Raw genomic sequence first — 20,786 nt, 5'->3', positions numbered from 1 at the left:
TTATGCAAATATTCCAGCAGAGGGTCCTAGTATTTTCAATAAATTAAAAAAACCCCATGCACATGACTGAAAAAAACCTCAGATTTGTGTCTCTGCTTTCCTCTCACAACATTGCAAGTCTTCTCAGGAAGAAACTCGCATCCTTGGCTTTTAGCATTCCAACATCTCTCTCCATATCTGTCCAGGTCTTGCACAGAGAAGATCCTGTGGTGAATACACAACCCCAAGATGCTGAAACAATATCACTGCAGACATTTCCAGAGTTAAAACACCAATCTAGCCTATTTTCCTAAATGAAATGTGTGTGTGGCAGAGTGATTTGATGTGTTCTTTATTCCCAACTGGAGGAAGGAGCATTGCTGCAGTGATTTGAGTGGTTCTGCCCACTGTGTCTCACAGTTGCAAAGGTTTTTGGCTGCAGAATTAAAAGCCTGATGATTGCTCACCATTTAGGGAGGGAAAAATATGCATTTTTTACAATTTCAGGCTGACTATCCAAAAGAACTGACTTGAATATGACACAGAATGAAATCTCTGATGATCTGCCTGTGTTTTTCAAATGGGGTCACACACACACATCTACTGCAGGTTTTGTTGGCAGTACAGACACTTCAGGAAGGATGTGGTGATCCCTCACTGGCTGCATCACCATCAGGCAGCTTTGCTCCAGTGATGGTGATTCAGGGAATTGTGGACAGCTCAGGAACTCACAGAATATTTTAAATTTGTGGCTTCTCACTGTTTTAACACCCTCTTCCATCAGCCTTTAACTTGCCCTCTCCCTGCTTGATGCAGGGCCTTGGCATGGAGGAATCTTACTGATGAACTTTAAAAACTACATTAACTTATTTGTGCAGCAACATTCAACCAGTCTGACACTTGACAAAAAAACCCCAAACCACCCCAAAATCCCAACATGATGGGTTTGATAGGGGCAGGACATCTCTAAAATCTGTTTCAAGAGCCTGAATTCCACCTGAGCAACAAAAGCTAGATTTAGTTAACAAAACTAGATGAGGCTGTTAAAATACCTATAAGGAATTGGATTAATAAGAGGGGGAATCCTTCTGAGCCTCAGCAGGCAGCAGCCCATGCAGCCAAGTTAGCAACATAACCCAGCTCCAGCTATTGTTTTATTGGATTCCTTGTGGGGGGGAGAGGGGGCCGCAGAGCAGGAAGGAATTTTTATGCATATATGCATATAGAAAAGGCCTGTTTTTTCATCTGTGTAAAGTCAAAACATACTGGAACCATAAATTACATCCTGCAGAAGTGTTCAGAGTTTGTATCCTTTTAAGGAATACGGCATAAAGTTAGCACCCCTCTTCCAAGGTATAATCTTCCATCAGTGAGAGATGCTGCTGCCTGATCGCAGCCAGACAACTGGCCCGGCACCAAGAGCCCCAACGTGCCAACATATGGAAACAATTGCTTCCCTTCAGATTGGAAATGACATACCCTGGGTGTGTGCACAACACCCCCCATCAATCACCCCAAGTGGTTCAGGATTTGGACTTCAACTTTTGATCCAGTGGAGATCCCCAGAGCCTGGTGGGAAGGGCAGCAAAGGTATTTACACAGAACAGAAAGCAAAAGAGCTGCTGCCCCGGTCTGAGCCTCTCTGGACAAGGCTGCATTTCACACACCAACACAGATCTTGCTCCAGCTTCATATAAAAGCAGCTAAATCTTGAAGTTAGATCTCTTCTTGCATTTTATTTTTCCCCTTTCTCTTGAAATAGAGCACACTTGTCATCTAAAGGTACCTATGACACAAAAAGTTCCTGAAAAAAAAAATCTTTGTAACAAAATCTCAGCTACTCTAAATAAGAAAAGCCTACAGAAGCCAAAAACCACCCCCAGGACTCCAGAAAACCCCCACACCTTGGCAGCCTCAGCAAGAGAAGTGAGGGGAGGTGTTTAAAGGTGAATATCTGTCCATAGGTTACATGCTTTGACACCAGTGACAACCTCTCTGTCTCAATGAAGCTGCCATGGGCCTGCAACACAAGGGAAAAATCAGAAGCTGAATATCTGGAGATCAGGAAGGCACACTCCTGTTGGGAATGCAAGGAAAGCCTTCGTTCAAGGAATTTTCTGGGTTCATAAAGCAAAGGATGGTGAAGGGAAACGGGCAACTTCCTAAAGACCTGCTGGGACAAGTGAAAAGCCAGGAGGGGTCTGTGTTTTAAATCAGTAAACACCAGTGATGGTGGCACTTTTAGAGCCACTCCTTAGGCATCCTAGGAAACTGAAAATGTGGCTCAGTAGAGGTGAACATATATTTTTCTATTGCTTTCACCAGAGCCATGGGTTCACAGCAATGTTGGAATTCCCTGGGTGATGTGATTGATTATTTCATGCTAATGGAACCTCTGGAATTAGCTCTTCTGTGGATTATAGGAAAAGCAACGTTTTCACATGGAAGACGAGGCAGAAGCACAGCTAGCTGTACAGTACAGGAATAAACCATCACCTGGGCTTTTGGCAGGAGTGGGGCTGTTGTGATGGTTAAGGTCTTGTCTGGGCCACCAAGACAAACAGACTGAACCCCCACCTCTGTTCCTGCAGCAGCTCCCGGTTTTCTCCAAGCCTCCCCAAGGCAGATTTTCCAAAAGCTTGTGAAGATGCAGACAAGCACTGTGGAGGATTTACAAACACCTCTCTGCAGGCTGGATGCCTATCAGCACCTGCTGGTGTCCTTTGGGTCCTGTCTGAGGGAACATTACAGATGTCATTATTCAGATCCAGCCAAATTCTGCCTTCAGGCACAGAACATTTCCATGCAAGTGAAAGAGCAGTGAGCTCATATCCAAGGGTGGGACTGAGCCCCAAGTAGAGTAGGAAAAAGGATTTGCTGTGTGACAAAAATAGGCCAAGTGCCTTGTCACATCTGACAAATGCCTCAGATGGCAGGGAACAGCTTTGGGGGGCTATTAAAAGAGTTCCTGTTTCCATGGATCAACTGACTCCTTGTCACAGGTAAGTTGGTGGCCCTTCCCAATGGCAATGTAAATGGGTCTCAGCATCAGCAGGCAACTAACCATTATTATTTCCTCATCCCTAATGTTTACCTCACTGTCATTTGTTGATGTGCAATTCTAGGCTGGATTCTGCAGATCACAGAGTTTTTTATCCTCACTTACTCATAGGAGCTGCTCAAATTTTAAGGAAAAAAAAAACTGCAGCCATTTACAACAGAGGCTGCCAAATCAGGCACCTTCTTGCTGAAAGTGGGATGTGATGATCTGCCTGGGTTTGGATGTTTCCAAACACAAAATAAAATTAGGTCAGACCTGATACACATTCCTAAAGTCAAGGGTCCTGCTGCAGACAAGGATTTAGGTAATAGCTGTGATCTGCTGCTAACGAGCAGTTAATTGGTGTTCCTTTCTTGTGTTTATCATTTGTAAACGGAAAGACCATGTTAACAACTAACACTCGAGGAACCCCTTCAGTTGTGGGTTCTGTGTGACTCATCCCAGTTTATGTTCACTAAACAGCTGAGGAGAAATCAGCTTGGTTTTGCTGCAAGGAAAGCAGAGTGCCCAGATGAAAAGACCACAGCCTTTAACTCATTTCAGTTTGAAAAACCAGAAGTGGGCAATTACATTTCCCAGCAGATACTGCTCTGGTGCAGGAGAAATATTTGTTGGTCTGCCCCTGGCTGGCAGACAGGCAGTTGCTGGGTGTGTACCACACAAAGAATACTTTCATTTTTTGGCACGATGCAGCATTGCTGAAATACCAAAGACCATGGCTAATTAAGTGGACTGATGGAACAGAACGATTTGATGATAAGATTTAATTGGTATGAACGTTCCCATAGAGGAGTTACTGTGTCTGTCTGGGAGGACCAGACGCTCAGCTCAGGGGGGCATTGCTCAACTGGAGCTGAGGGGTAAAGGGCACAGGGGTGCCCTGTGCCTGCTCCCAATCCTGGCACTCCAGCAGCAATTTAGGGAACACTGAGCCAGTCTTTTGCTGTCACGGTGGTTGAGAATCACCAGGATAAATCACAGCCCCTCTCCCCCACAGTGACTGCTGGGGGAGGGAGCCACAAGGGAGCACCTAGTGAACCTGAGTAGGGAAGGGACTGCTCCAAGTGCCTCACAGGAGCACAGACCAGGAGGCAGCCATTAACTCCCTTAATGCAAGTGCTTTCAGCTGATCATTCTGATTTTTCTATTATAAAAGATGCTTATCTTAACTTTCTAAACAGGAAATCAGCCTCGGATAAGGCACTCTGATGCTGATCCTTGCTCCACAGCTTGGCTGACATCAGTGGAACAGGTTCCCCCAGTATTCCCCATGTGTACCTACACAGACGTTTTCCCAAGTCTCCCATTTGGGGCTCCAGACTGGACTAAACCGGCAATGCTGCAGTCTCCAGGGATACAATGTTCCACAAGGCAAAAAATCACTGATCAAAGCACAGGGCAATAACCACTGCCATATTAGGAGCAGTAAATTGGTATTGCCAAGGGGAAGGGTTGGCCCTTCAGAGCATTCTCCTTCCTTGGACATGGACAGATGATCCAGCATTCTGTTACAGGCCACTTCCATCTGCCTTGACATAAGGCCAACACCAAACAGCCAGGAAAGCAGAGCCAAGATCTTTCCTAGAAGAGCCCACAAGATTTCCTGCAAGCAAACAAGAGATTTGTCACAAGGGAACATGGAACATGTGCTCAGAACATGTTTAGGTCACCAAGTCCGGCAACAGCACCCATGAAAGAGTCACGGGCTTCAGGATCCTCCAGGTAAAGGTAAATACAATCCCCACACTCCAAATTTCACTATTACCTCTGCAATGACTTTTACTGCAGAAAAAATCAGAAAAATGAAAAAAATTCCCTGATTATCTGTCTCACCCTTCTCAGCGTTTGGCAAAATCTGTCATGGTTCTAAATGTGGCCTTTTATTTTCTACTACACAAGCTTGACTGTACAGACTGAATCTTAAAACATGGTTTCATAACTCCCATTTGGCTGTGAATTCACTGCAAGAGGGTCTGCACAATTAAAAACCTTGCAGCAGTTGGGCTGTAACAGCAGCCCCCTGAGCACCAGGTGACACTGGATAGAACACACACCTATGAGTTAAGATTGTCTCTGACTGTCACTCCTTTCTGCTAACACTTGCAGGGATCCCCTGATGAGCCAAGAGCACTGATGTACAGAAATTTGTGTCTGTTTGTATCATGACATTCCTGTCCAGGCTCCTCTCCTTCACTAGCAGGGAAAAAGAGCCAACAACTGCTATTCTCTTTCCCCTCCCGCCCTGGAGGAAAGAAAGCCAGCACATGATAGCTCTTGCTGCAACACAAATGATTTTCTTCTGATGCTGTTTCCTCCCTTTGCTGCCAGAGACCTGGAGAGCTCCAAGATCTGCCCAGTCAGCATCACCTGGGCTTCTGTGTCTTGCAGAATGGATCTGCTTCATCAATTACTCAAGAGAAAGAGCCCTGAGCAAGCAGCCCTTCCCCTCCTTAAACCAGGGCAGACAAGAAACTGCCCCTCTGTTCAAGGAAACCTCTCCCCTTCTTCTTCCTCTCTCTCTTAATTACCATAATTGTCAAAGGCTTTTCCCTCACATCTCAGATTGCTCAGAAGTTGCAAAGTAGGGAGCCCCTCTCTCCTAACTTGAAAATCTGTTCCTATTAGTCCACAGAAACAGAGCAGCTCAGAGCATTAGAGGAGAATTATGCTTATTTCCAATGTATCAGGCTCTGGTACTTGGGAAAACACATTGGGTTGCTGGAGTATAATCTGCTGTGTTTCCAAGTGGTTTTTGACATTAAACAAGGGATCCACAGGACAAGGTTTTTTAGTTGAAGAGAATGCAGTTCACTCTGGTCTCCAAGGCAGCTGCTGCCATGCTGCTCTCCTGGAACACCCTTTGGTGACAGCAGCAGGCTCAGCTGATCCTCTTGGCAGTCAGCAAGGGCGTTGGCTCCCAAACCAGTTGCTCCAGAATAAATACACATGGAGTGAAGAAATGCAAGATTGCAGCTCTCTCTAGCAACTTCTTGCAGAAACAAGCTGTGATGAAAGTCACAGCAGCAGCAGTTGAGGATGAGTGGCTGCTCAGACAGTGCTCCCAGGCCTCCCAAAGGACACCTGCTCTGCCAGACAGGCAGCTCACCTGCTACTGACATGCTTTTAGAGGAGGCTTTCCTGCTTACCTACGTCTGGTTCTATTTGGGGAGCATTTAGTTCCCCAAATGCCCTACTTGCAGGGAATAAAAGACCAGTCAGCCATTATGCTCACAAAACACCAGCAAGAGGGAGAGAGCCTGTCTGAGCAGTTGGTTAAAAATTGGTCTAGACTTGCTCTCATTAATTTGCTTTAGAGACAGCTGGGAAAAAGGACAGGAGACTGAATTTACCTGCCCTGAGACAGTCCCTGTGTCTCTGTGCTACCTATGCTGCTCAGCCAGGGGACACTGCAAACATTTGGCTTCCCGTGGCCCAACTCAAACTCTCTCAAAATCAGTAACTCTACCTTCAAATAGCTGAAGGGAGCCTCTTCCAACCTCACAGCCTCCAGATGTGGAGCTTCTAAATAGAAGTACTTCCTCATATGGTAACTCCCCAAAGGTCTGCTTTATCCATGCCAATGGAAGGGATGTTACTGATACAGGGTTATACAGCAGGTGAACTCTCAGTTTTTATGGCTGTTTACTCAGGATGGGGAAGAGAGCCAGGAGGAAACACCTTGAGTGACATCAGCAGAGTAATTTTTAACATGTATTGCTATATGGAAACAAAAATCATCTCTGCACACAGATGCTCCCCATAAAGTATGTTTGAAAAACGTACCTTTTTTCCATTTCTGAATATAGGCAAAAATTAACAACACAACTGTTAAACCTATTGGCAGAAAGCAACTTCTTGACAGTGTCCTCAGTGCAACCCAGTCAGGTGACATCCAGTACTGGAGAAAAGCTTGAGGGTTTTCAGCTGCTGCTCACTGAACTCAGCCAGCAAAGCCTACTCAGGCTGGTGCCTGCTCAGCTCTTGGGGGCTCTACAATTCAGTGGAGTTTAATGACACACATGGCACCTTAAAAGCCATCCAGTCCCAGCCCCTGCCATGGTCAGGGACACCTCCCCCTATCCAGCCTGGCCTTGGACGGGATGGGGTAGCCACAGCTTCTCTGGGCAGCCTGTGCCAGGGCCTCACCACCCTCACAGGGAACAATTTTGTTCTGTTTTGTTTTTCTTCTGTCAGTTGAAGCCATTCCCTCTTGCAATACTGAAAGAAGTACAAATTATTCATACCTAGTTTGTCTTGGTGTCTTTTGCTCCCCAATAGTATAACTGCTCATTTAGCAGCCTTACACTGGAGCTAATTAATCCTGCACAATGCAATTGGGATTATCATGCCACTGGTGAACATGAGCACATTTATTTGGGAGAGATATAAAGTCTCTGTTGGCAGTTCTTGTGCCAATATTAAGCATTGCATCACTATTCAGGCTAAAAGACAAAAGAAGACAAGGAAGGAATTTTTACACCAATTCATGAACTCTACTCATTGACAATATTTAAATATGTTTATACCACTGTGTACTGGTTCAGAAGTCAGCCTGGCCCAGATGATGTTATTGATTGCTCTAAAACCAGAACAAGGTATAATCTGACTTTAAGTTTCTGCAAATACCAAAAATTAAATTTTGTACTCAGTCACAATAATTTTCTTCTACTTACTCCTGATTTATATGAGGGCAATGAGGTCAGGTTGTACAGAAAGCTGCAGTGAAAATGACTCCTTGGTTCTCCTAAACTAAGATTCTGGCTCACCCACATCTACCACTGGATGCTGAAGGCACAAAATGGATTCCTGGCCCAGGCTGCCTCTTTTGAGAGTTTGTTTGGTGTTTAATTCCTGATTTAGTTCTGTGATTTCTTTCCCTGATCAGACCATGGTGTCATCTTTCCAAGTGCTACTGCCTTGCTGATTTCAATGGTTTTGACTGCTCTTATCAGCTGCTTTGGATGCTGATTAGCTGAGGACTCTATGCCTCATCAAATACTGTTTTCCTGATTTGCTTGCCAGGACTAATCTTTAGTGATCTCTCCCAGAATCCCCAGTCACCTCTCTGTGAGCATTCCCAGATGCTCTGTAGTCTCCTCCTCCTTTTCCTTGGTGATGTCCCACAATGACACCTCTGCTCACACCACTGACACCTCAATAATGTGCAGTTACCACAGGCTCCCCATCCTCTCTCTGCTCTGTCATTTAGAGCCGAGTCTCCTTTGCAACAGAAACCAATCAGAAGCAATTAAGAGCTTAAGTTACAAAAGGAAATGGTTCTCAGTTACAAAACGTTCACCAGCCAGTTCAGTCATTTTAAGACAACAGTGAACTGAACTTTTATCACAGTGGTAAACCAGACTGATACTGTGATCTACAGTTAATGTTTAAAAAAGAAATGCTCTCCATCAGGGCCAAAGGCTGTTTTCTGATAATTTTCTCAAGGTGGAGACTTCTCCCATTGCCTCTGAGGAGGAATCACATCTCTGAAAATTTCCAGTTGGTTTTATTCTACATTCCAATTCCATTTACAAATAAATGCCTTTTATTAAGAGATTTTCTTAGACTTGGCAAAGATGTTTTTCCTGTCTAGGAAATCAGGTACATGAACAAAATCTTTAGAGAGTTCAGGTTAACTGTTACTCTCCATTTGTCCAAAGGTTCTAAATGAAGTCATAATGAAATCTTGTCACTGGGTCAAATCTCATTAAATGAGACACGTCTAGGAACATTAGACACTGCCCAGCATTTTTAAAGGTGGGGACTGCAAGACAAACAGCCTTTTCCCACTGGAATTCAGACATTTTTATATCAGAAATTTTACACCTCCAGTTGAGGCAAAACCCCTTTTTCTTTTCCTGTGGATGTTTTGTCACTGCTGAGGGTGAGCCTTTGGATCCCAAATGCTAATTTCTGCACCTTTCTCAGGCTGCTAAACCTTATGCATTCCATATTTATACACCTTGCTTTTGGCTGGCAATTAATTGCTATCCATTGCTCTGTACTTCCCCATAAATTCTGGATGTGCACAGAAGAACAAACACTTCCATAATGGTGGCCACAACTCTGAGAGCTCAGGAAGGGAAGCTTTTCCCTGCAGGGAGTTACTGGATGCTTGATGCTTTCCAGGATCCTTCCTTGGCCCCACGCAGAAAGCCCATAAGAGCATCTCCAGAGGATCCAGGGTTCGCCTGTGGACACCACTTGCCAGATCTGGGGATTTAACAGGCCTGAGTTTCCCTGACAAAGCTAAATCCCATCTAAAATACCAGTATTAGAAGTAGGCACGACTTCAGAGAGCCAAAACAGTGTTATTCTGCAAAATCTAGACTGCATTTAAGTCAAAAATGACATCCATCTATTATGTGGCCCTGGATATTTCCAAATACGCTTAAAATACCACCACAAAAAACTGCAAAAAGAGGAATTCCCATATTTTTCCTAGCCAAGGCTCCCAAAAGTAGTTTATTAGCATGAAGTAATTAATGTTATTAACATTTATACTTCTGCCAGAAGAGGCAAGACCTGAAATACTTAGAAAAATACATAAAAGGTCTTACGAAAACCTAATTTGTGGAAGAAATGAGAGAAGGAGCTCAGCTTTTAATCCTGTAATGAGGGACTCACTAATGAAAAAAATTCCTATAGAAGGCTTTCCCAGGCAATACCTTGCTTCATAAGATTAATTTGTATAACATCCCCATCCTTTGGATTTGGAAAGCTCTTTGAAACTGTTTATCCAACACGTGATGGACTAAGTTGAAAAAAAATAAGGGAGAAAAGAGAGAAAAAGAAGTACCAAAGAGACAGTGTGATAGAGGAAGTCCCTTCAAGAAAGGTATCTGTACATATGTTAGAGACATCCTTGCTCCTTCCCAGGCCTGGAACACCTGGAACTGCACAGAGCTGAAGCTTGGCTCCACATGGAGCCCTGGGCAGAGCCTTCCTCCTTGGCAGTGAGGAAACAGCTCCTGGAAGGGGCAGTTCCTGCAGGCAGAAAGGAGGAACAGGGACTGATGGAGATGAATGGCCTGGAGAGAGGCTGTGTCTCCCCCTTGTGCAGTTTGGGATGGAGCCTAGGATAATCCTCCTCGGGTTGTTTGAGCTCCTCATTCCCAGTTTCCAGCTGCTCATCTGCACTATTACTCCATAAGGAAGTCAGGGAAGTTTTACCTTCCTGCACCCTGCTCAGTGTCTCCATCACCAGACATACCTCAAGCAACCTGTGGGTTCTCACAGCTTTGGAAAAACAACACACCAGAGTAATTTTTCTATAATTCCAGTTTACACCAAAAAACTTTGTTCCTGTTTCAGCTCCAAGGAGAAATGAGCTGCAAAGGAAGAACACAAGCTCCAGGGTGACGTTTCTGCAGCCAGACCCAGCTTCCAGAGCCTGGGGAGACATTTCACTGTGGCAGGAACCATGACACCCACCACATCCAGTTTAAATTACCCTTTTAGAGCCTCCTTCTCTTGGGACTGGACTCTTTAGTCCCTACTTCTTTCAGAAACCTCATTTAGTCCTAGGAAATAACTTACCTGAAAAGGAGGAGGGTTTGGGGTTTACATTTGCAGCCAGCACCTGAAGGAAATGACCCTTAATATGTCACTGAAGCCACTTAACCTGATCACAGGTGGATTTAAGTTCTCTCAATGACAGATTTGTTCCCCCCATGCAGAATCCCAAGTGAAACATGTCTGCAAATCTAAGTGGGTGCACTGTAGAGACTGAGGAAGCACAGAGAAAACTGTCTACTGTACCTATAGCAAGAGTTAAAAATAAAGGAACCTGATAAGTTTGGTACCTTGTAGAAGGATTTAGGCATCCTGGATTCCTAAGGAGACCAACAAGGTGCCAAACTGGACTTCCACTTGTTTGCCATAAGCCAATTGCCTCTGAAAGGATTGTGGGATGCAGTCACAGAGAGATTTAGTGGGGGCTCCAGGGAAGGAGCTAGAGGTGGTGAGGGAAGGATAAACTAAGTTTCAGGATCCTAATAACAGTGTTTACTGTAAAGCAGGATGAAGAAGAAATAAGATTGGTTCATGTAATTTCATTTTCTTGGATTAAACTTACTTGACTCAGGGCTAAACTTATGGCTCAGTGATTGAACTTCCCTAAGCCTACACATGCATGACTTCATTTTTTTAATATTAACATTTTCTTCATAATTAAAGAAGAGCAGATGAAATTTGAACAGATGAAAGAAAACTCACTGGATACCTATTGTAAAAAATCCCCAGAAATTTATGGGAAAGCTTAAAGATTTGAGGGAATCAGAGGGTGTATTACTCTGCCTGTGCAGGGGAGAGTTTTTGAAGAACACTGGAAACCCCAGCTCTACCCCTGGCTGGCAATTTTTCCCCGTGTGTGTTTATTTTATTACACTAGACAGGCACTTTCTCCTTTCTGCATGCCTGGCTAATGCAATCCCCAGTGGGGCTATGCTGTCAGGAAGGATCACCCCCAAAGATCCAATGGAGTGTGGCTGGTGAGGCTGGACCTCTGAGGGAGACTGAGCCCAGCACAAAGAGGAGCCATTAGTGATCCCTATCAGCTGAAATGGAATAGCTGGAAGAGAGCAATGAGCAGGGGGAATATAAGGTTGTTCCCAGCTTAGCTTTATGCAGGGAGATGGATCAGTGGCAAAAGCCTGAAATAAAATGGAAAGGCAAAATCCCAAAGGGACAGAGCAGAGGGACAGAGGTTTCTGGGAGTTCCTAGGCTATAAAACTCCAGCTGACCTCAGATTCAAAGGGACTAAAAATGACTGGAGAGAAGGAGGTGCCTTGGAACTGACCAGTGGGATATGACAACTCTGATCTGAAGCAAAGGACTGGAAAATTAAATGGAAGCAGCTCAGTGTGGAAAAAACCTGTGGATGGTCCCTGCACTCCACACTGCAGCTTTCAGAGGACTCTAAAGTGCTTCAATTTCTCAGGCTGCTCCACTTGAAATTTTAGGTTGTCAATATCCTACACCCAAATCTGCAGCTCTTGGGTAAAGGAAAATGGTAACCAGGAAACAAGAGTCTGAGATTCCATCTTGGACTAAGAATAAACATCTCTGTCACAGACAGATGGAGAGCAGCTCAGCTGTGCAAAACAAGAGAAAAGATGTTTGAGGAAAAATCAATTAGTGGAGAAGTGTAAAGCAGAGAATTGGTAGGATTTATCTCACCAAAAAATATTTTCTGTACCAATTGTGATATAGAGAAGCATAACCAAACAGTCCTCACCTACTGAGCAGCAGGTATTACAGGTACTAATCCAGCCAAAAAAACACAGGACTAAAGAGGTACAGATCTCCATTACCCCCTAGTTTTCTAGGTAGCAGATTTATTTTCTTCCCTGAATCCTTGTTTCAAGTGCATTAGTTTAGTGGTTGCTTTGGGTCACTGTGGATAGGTTGTCATGTCAAGTATCTTTCTCATGGCTGCAAGCCTTTGATTTGTGGTCATTTGGTTTGTTACCTCAATTAGATATTTAAAATTCAGAGAGTATTTCCCTTGCTTCTCTTATTCGATGCATCAGTTGTTTGATACTAAATAATGTAGAGCTGCCATCTCATCTTTTATTTCAGGGAATACAAGCATCTAAGGTGAAACCTGCCTCCTCCTACTCCTCTCCAGAAGTTAATTCCTCCTGGCTTGCAGCAGCACAAAGGAGAATCCATTTTTTCTCTTTTGCTTTGTAGTGAGGGCAGCAAAGCTGCCACGTTGTTGCTAAGGTTCTTCAGAATTGATAATTCTGTGGCATTTTTAGCTGGATGGCTGCAAACTCTCTTCTTTACACCATGTGAAAAACCCAAGGGGCTTTCCTATAAAGCAATTTAATGTACCCCAGCCTTTCCCCCAGGACCCAGCACGAGGAATTCTGTAGTGATTTGCTTCAAGGCATCGAGCACATCAAACCATGTTAATTACCACAGCCTCATCACAGCCACTCCAGCTTTTAGTGGCTCCATTCCCCCACAGACAGGTTTTAAAAAATGCAAATAAGTCTTGGCTGTGGCTTTAAAAAAGAGGAAAAAAAAAGAAAAGGGACATTAAACAAAATAAATCTCTCAGCTTTCCTGTGTGCTTTCATTTCTTACACTTCCTGAATGCTATCTGAAAATTCAAAAAAAAGCATCCAGCAACTGTTATCTCACTACATCCAGAACAATTCACTTATTTCATTCAGAACATTAGGGGAGTTTTAAACATACCTTGACTACGCCAAAAATTTCAGAAGTTGTGGCTATTTCTGTCCCTTCCTCTTCCTTTCTTCCCAAAATATTACAGAATTCCCACCGGAGGGTAGCTCAGGAGTGCCACATTTCCTACCACCCAAAGAGTAAATTTTATGGCTGGGTCAGAACAAAGCTGTTATTTCACACACGATAATTTCTACAAATAAATGTGTGCAGAGCTGTGAGGCTGCTCTCGAGATCCTCAGGGGTATTAACACCAGAAAAATTAATTATTATTTATTCCACAGGACAAATCCCAGTCACATAAATAGAAGCTGGAAGCGCCCACACACTGCCAGCTCTAAACAGGGATGATGCCCAACCAACACTTCTTACATGTATGGAATGACATCCCCCTGTATCCATCAGACAAATCCACCATGATTACTACTTTAAACAGCAAAATGTAAGAATTCACTGGGTTTAACACTTTGCTTCACACAAGTGTTGTTACAAACATTGGTGTGGTACCTTAGAAATAAGACAAAGTGCAATCTTGTCAATCACTCTTTGCCTACAGTTCAGTTTAAAACAATAGAAATAGTTTCTTCCTTCTCACAGGCACATTGCTGGCTGCTAGATTATACTGGCTGCATAATGAATTTAAGGAATCAGCATTATGGTATTCAGGCTATGGCTTAACTGTGATAAATAGTGCCTAAATCCTATTCATCTTGGTATATCACTCATTCTTTGGAGCACACATTACTATTTAGTCATCATTTTGTTTCCAAAGTGTCAGCAAACTTAGATAACTGCACAGGTTTTTTTTTTTTTCTCCCCGAGTTATATTGTGGGTCATTAATGAGTTTTAACTTGGTCTGCAAATTTTTTGTCTGCTTGTTTCCTGACAGCAGGCAGTAGCATCTCTCTGGGAAGAGATGTAACTGTTAGAGCCCCTCACACAATTCAGGCTTGTTTTCCTACCTGGTACTGAGATTTCTCTCCCAAGTGAGCTGAACTACTCACAGCTGTACAACAGTTGTAGAGTTCAGGAGTGGATATTTAAGAAAAGTTTGAGGCTGGTTGGTTTTAAATAGGGGGAAAATACAAAACATCACCAACAGCTGAGCAAGCCTCATAGTGAGTCTAAATCCCTGCTGTGACCTGCCCAGAGCACCCAGAGCCATCTAAACTGAGCATTCCCTTATCAGTTGATGAAACATTGGCCTCTCTCCTCATGCTCCAACCATCTCCTGAGCTTTTGCTTTTGAACACTTTTTCAGACTCTCTTCTGCCAAGCCCCACTTCCCCAGCCACCCCTTTTCTCTGTGCTGCTCACATAGAACTCATTCCCTGTGGTGCCACTGACTGCAGCTCCCAACAAACAACTGCAGGTAAATTTCTCCACACTGATCTTCTTAAAACTCCTGTCCCTGCTCCCTTCTTGTTCTATTTACCATATCTATGCCTGCACTAGAATTTTATCTTTAATTTTATTATTATTTAAGGCTTTGAAGAGTTGCATGCATCCACTCTCTGCTCCCACCCTTTGCAGAACAACTCTGTAACTACAAATTGTGAATTACTGGCTTGCTTGGGATAGTGAGTAACTGGCATGGTTTTAAGTGCTGGACTCCATGCAAGAAAGTTCTGGCTTTTCTAATGTTCCTGAGGCCACAGTGATTCCTCTGTAATTAGGAAAAAATAAAACCAGCACCAAGAAAGTGGCTTAGTCTTTATCTTATGGCCCCCTGCTCAAACACTGTTCCATTAATAATGCATTTCCTTGGTTGCATGACGAATTACTGTTCCCACTAAAGTCCATGGCAGCATTCCAGTAGAACCTAAGTCAGCGCCTGCAGCACAGAACTGTTACCTCCCTGCCAAATCCAAGGGAATGCCAGGTCACCTTCCAGCTAGTGGAGAAACCCTGGGGTGTTGGGTATTCCTCTAATTCAGCCTGTCAGACCCAGAAAAGAATTGCTCCCAAAAATCCCCAAGGGCATTGCCCCATTTTTTCTGGAACACACACCATGGTTACAATGGACAAAATTTGCTTCTCGGTGCTGATCAATTGTCTATGAAACAAAAACATGTCTCAGAGCTTATTGCCCACTTTTAGAACAACACAAATGCAGGAAGAGGAAGAAATGTTATAAAACTTTCCTATTTCCAAACTGCAGGAATCACAGGTGTTAATTCCTAACACCAAGGAATTATTATTATTATTATTATTACAACTATGTGAGAGCCCACAGTGCCTTTCATCAGAGACAGAGATGCTTGTTGGATTTCGAGCCAAAAACTTCTACTCCCCCATTAATGCTGTTCAGAGTGTAATTCTTCACTTCAGGGGTAAAGGCAATTTCACAACTGATTTACAGCGTTATTCATCAGAAACCACTTTTAAATATTTATATTTGCACTTATGTATATTAAGTTCTATAGTAACATCATCTAATTATGGAAGACAACTGGTCTCCTCCTCATTACTCAAACCATTCTGGAATTTTTAATGGTAAAACCTTCCAACCCACTCCTGCAGCCTGCTTAACCAAAAGTGAGGTTGTTCCTCCTTTGTTCTTCAATATCAGGATTTTTTATTCCATTATGCCAGTATTAATATCAAATGAGTTGGGGCAAGTTTATTCAAGTCCCTGCAGTGTTTTTTGAGGCAAAAATAACCTCTCTTTAATCCTAATACTTCAACCCACTACACAACAGACTGCGAGGAGCCTTCAAGAAAGAACAGTACTACAGAAACCTCAATTTATGGGACTGCTTTTGTATAAACAGACTCTAAAAAATAAATGATAGCAGAGAGCAGTGTTTGCCCTCATCCCTCACTGCAGCATTCCCTTCACAGCAGAGTGCTTGCAGCAGCACAGAGCCATGCATTAATCAGGAAGCTCCAGTGACTAATCCAGTTCACTCTGTCTAGTAAGAGGATTCCAGCAGCAAACATGCCCAGTTTTCTAAGAAGAAAGCAAGCCAAGCAGGGCAGCTCCAGAGGACATCAAGAAAATAAGAAGTGACAGATTGGTGTCACCTAAGAGAAAGTATGGCAGGAGATGCCACCACGCTTTTCTCCACACAGAAACCAAGAAGGAGCAGGTCCAGCAGAACATCCCTGTCCTGCAAGGCACAAAGCTCTCCTTCCGCTCATGGCGTTGGCAAGGTTCTATTTCCTTATGCTTTAATCAAATACTAATAAACCCACACATTTCTGAAATGCCTGTCATTTAGGAGTTAAACTGATTTTAATTAAAATGTCTAGCCTTCATGCTTAATGAGGTGAATGTTGCTAAATTCTAGTAGAACACGAGTCAGGAACATTTTCCCCTCAAGAAAGTCAGCCTTGCCCAAAATGCCCAAACAACTTGTGGAAGTCTGTTCCTACTATTTATTTCCAAGTCTCGATCCTTTTTAGATAGAAACTATTAGAACAGAATAGAACCTATAGACAGAAACTACTTCTATTTAAATAGAAACTATTTAGTGGCAAGTATTTCCACTTGCAGCAAGAATGAAGCTGGCCTACACATCACACATTCTTGCTGCATAGCATTTTGAAAAAAAATCAGGGGTATCTATGGTTATAACTGAGTGATATTAGTAAGGAGTAGAGAAGGAAGTATGTCTTTACTCAGTTCTGATGTCTAGTTATCCAACTGTTCTTTTTTTTTTTTTTCTATCTTACCATTGGGATTCTTTGGCTGATGTTCTCATTAAATCTAGAGACACTGCTCTGCTGCTCTGCACACACTGCACTTCCACAAATGGGATGGCTTTGGACTCAGGATACTTTACCAGAATCTGAGGATTAAATAAAATGAGAAGATTAATGCCCACAGCACCAGCCAAGGCTCCATTAGTTTCAGAAACACAGCACAGAAAAATGCTCTCTCTACACAATTCCTCTCCAAAAAGTGAGTGCTTTAAATGGCTGCTTCCGTCTCCTCAAGCCTTGCTTTTCTAGGGGAGTTGGGGTAAAATGCCCAGGTCCTTGTGAGCACCCAGCTCCACCCCTGGAACACATTACAACAACTTTTGGCTGCTCTTCCTCTGTATCTAATGACCCCTTTGTTTTATGCCTTCCTCTCTCCTTGTTCCTCAAAATATGAGCAAAGCGCTTGGCTGGAAAATTTTTGACTAAGGGGGTATTTTCTGCCAGGTAGCTCCAAGGAAAATGTAAACACTTTGTTAGGCAGGATACAGTTTTCCACGAGGATGGAACAGTTATTGAGCTCCTGTTACACTTGAACTTTGCCATTTACCATCAGCTGAACAAGGGCCATTGACCATGACTTCAACAATGGGGGCTTGTGTATAATCTCAGAACAATTCATAAGCAGCTCCTGCAAATTCTAGAAAGGAGATTTTACTGCTTAACACAAAGGTCCAAAGAAAAATTAACCTAGTGGTGAGCAGAAATACCTTTCTAGGCACATCTTGCACTGATGGAGAAGTGCAGTGCTTAAGTTAGGAAATGTCCATCTTGAAATTCAAACCATGAGCTGCAGACTTGGTGCAGCTGCCCAAACTGACACCACCTACCCCAGGAAGGGGGACAGGGCAGCCAGTGGGAACACCAGCTTTAGTATCCTCATGAAGTCTCCCTCAGTGTTCTAATCCTGACCCACAGGCACTGCAGGAGTGAGGATCCAGGACTGATCCAGTCCTGACTCACTCCAAGGTGCCTGTGGAGACAGTGCTGGATACAGGAACTGGAGCCATAATGGATCAGACTTATCCAGGATTTATCAGGATCTATTGCAAGCCCCATAGCTCAAGACTTCCATGGACTTCAGATGATGGATGTGGGTGCAGGCTCCACCACACAGTCTTAACTCAGGAGCAACACCCATAAGGAAAATCACTTAAATCTTCAATTTTAGTAAGAACATGAAAAAAACAAAGAAATTAAAACATCCTTTATAGTCAGCATGGATGCAAGCTACAGGTAGACAAGGAAAAAACAGAGGGAGAGGCCACACATTTCATCAATTTGAAACAAGATTTATCTGAATTATTATGGAGAATTTTAAACCAGAGCTGGTTAGATAATCCTAGTTTGAAACAACATATTTATTTTAAATTACCACGATAACCTTAACAATTGTCACATAGAGCCTGGTCTATAACAGGCTTGTTACAGAGAACTCTCAAGTGTTCCAGTTCTTTAGTTATGTATTTTTGGTGAGATTACAAACAGTAGAACATAAATTTATTATTTTTCATCTAAATATGACTCACAGTGTAAAGATTAGGTACCATCTGGTTGTATGTAACAAGTCTCATTGTGCACAAATAATCACCAGCCCTTCTAAGCTTTCATCTGTCTTTCAAAGCTGCAATAAATTAGATATTGGCATTTTAGACACTGAATGTTGACATTCATGGTGCAAGATGTCTAACACAGCGACCAGGAATTCTTACTTGGTGGGAACAGGGAGCATTTATGTTTATCCCTAGTACAGAAAAGCATCCCAATGCTCTTATGACATTTGATGGAGGCACAGAAAATATCATGCAGCAGAAATGTCAGAGTTTTGTGCTTAGTGAGGTGCCCTCCTGTTAGTATCTAGTGTTGAAATCTGAGAAGTCAAGCTTGGAGATCTCCTTCTCGTTGGAAAAACTTGTTTTATCGATGCGGGAACTTGGGCTTCCAACTTTGCTCAGCCAGGATTTCCTGCAGGAAAAATAAGAGAGGGTTGGCAGATAAGGAACTGCACATGTGGGGGTTATTCTCTGTCACGCCTTCACTCACTTTTACTTTAAGAGCCATAAAAAGCATCTTTCAATAAGGAAATTACCCCAAATCTGTTCTTTTCTGTTTTCCCTCCCTTTCCCCTTTAAAAGCAAACCAAACTCTTTAAAGGTATCAGTGTTTCCAGGGGATTTACAGAATATTACATAAAAACACAGCTGACAAAAAGGCTAAAACAGATTTACTGCAATGATCCCTTCTAAACACTATTAAAAGTATTCCTATAATTACCTTTGCAGAGTCAATACTGTGCTTTTTAGCAAGGACCTACAAACCATTGATAACTGAAAAGAAACAGGAAAACAGAAGCCCAACAGCCAGTTTGCTCCTTGCTGGTAACTAAAAACATGGGAACTGGAAAGGAATGAGTTCAAGACCAGCAAAAAGACATCAATTATGTCAGAGCAATACTGATTTGTAATAAATACTGAATGTCATACTGGATAACTGGATACCCAAACACTAGAAATGCAGCAGGTGACTGCTTACACAGAGGTTTATTTACAAAAAACACTTGGTCAGTATTTTTGGTTATACTAAACTCCCAGAAGTAGAAGAGAGAAAGTATTTTACAGTATCGTACTGAAGGAGAAATATATTTCCACACAAATAATTTTTAAAAGTTAATATAGATACTTAACTGATTACTATTAAAAAGAAATAAATATTCACCTTATCCTGGTTTGAAAACAATAGTTGTCTTAAGAGTTATGCTAATTGATCCTTTGCAGAATCCCACTGAGCATTGTAAACTGCAATATTCTAGCAGTGAGACCCAATTTTGATGTCTTTATAATGAGAATCATGCACAGATTACTTACCTTGAGCCAGTCAATCAGTATATCACATCTGATATACAGAAACGCACCCTGCTAGAGACCCTACACGAAAGATTTTTTAAAAAGCAGTTCTTGACACCAGAAAACACTGCAAAACATCTCAAGGGGCTTCACCAGTTACCAGAGGCAAATAATTTCCCCATGAATCACATTAGTCTCTCACAGATGGGTCTCATCACTGGCACAGACAGTTCTAAACTTGCATTCAATGTGACTTGAACAATAAAACAGAGCCTCTGTATGGAAAAACTTCCTACAAAACAGCAACCAGGCCCAGGGATCTCATGTTCCAAGTGTGACTTGCTTTATTTTAGCACAGAGAAATTAAAATACCTGTCAGATGCTTCTACTTCTTCACACGTCTTGTTCTTTGCTGCATGTTACAAAGAACCTCCCTTCCTGTCTTAGATGAAGCATTTCCAGTAGGGAATACAACATGGGAATAAGAGTCCAGGAGTAAAACAGGAGAACACAAATTCCCAGTTCTGCTGGAAGTCTCAATACAGAGGGGATATTTCAACAGAGGGAAATAAGCCTAAGGACAGACGATTCAGACAAAAACCTGAAAAGGGTTCTTGTTTATTTACCAGGAAAGTCTCTAACAGTTGGATGTCCTTGAGCGAGAAGAAAGAACATGTATTTGAAATACTGAATTAATCTCCTGAAAATAGCAGAAATTGCTTTTTAAGAAATGTGACCGTTCGTTCACTATTTCCTTTTGTCTTCCCATTTTGAAGGTGAGCTTATCCTGGAAAAAACCAAAAGGAACATATTCCTTGTGCAGCCTTCACAACAAAAATTCATCCCTGGGTGCTTGCAACTCCTAAGTTCTGCTGGGTGAAGAAGTAGATACAAACTCTGACCAGAGCAAACAATCCACTCTCAGCTCCACATACCCCTCCTTCACATGAATAAGGATGAAACACAAATTATGAAAATCCAGTTAGAGCAACCCAGCTC

General features: G+C 42.7%; 1 protein-coding gene across 2 annotated transcripts in view; it reads right to left on the bottom strand.

The window, feature by feature from the left end:
• Positions 1-18,286: 18,286 nt before the first annotated feature.
• ACYP2 (acylphosphatase 2) overlaps positions 18,287-20,786 on the bottom strand; it is a 32,456-nt gene continuing 29,956 nt past the window's right edge. For both annotated transcript variants that reach the window (XM_084202925.1, XM_084202926.1), the window contains one exon: positions 18,287-18,909. In XM_084202925.1, the coding sequence (XP_084059051.1) occupies positions 18,795-18,909 (115 nt within the window). In that variant the 3' untranslated portion in view covers positions 18,287-18,794. The remainder of the gene's footprint in view (positions 18,910-20,786) is intronic.

This window comes from Fringilla coelebs (assembly GCF_963513975.1).
Source record: "Fringilla coelebs genome assembly, chromosome: 3".
In the NCBI taxonomy this organism is placed as follows: Eukaryota; Metazoa; Chordata; class Aves; order Passeriformes; family Fringillidae; genus Fringilla; species Fringilla coelebs.
Note: the sequence above shows the minus strand (reverse complement) of the source record. Positions and strands in the feature narration are given on the sequence as shown.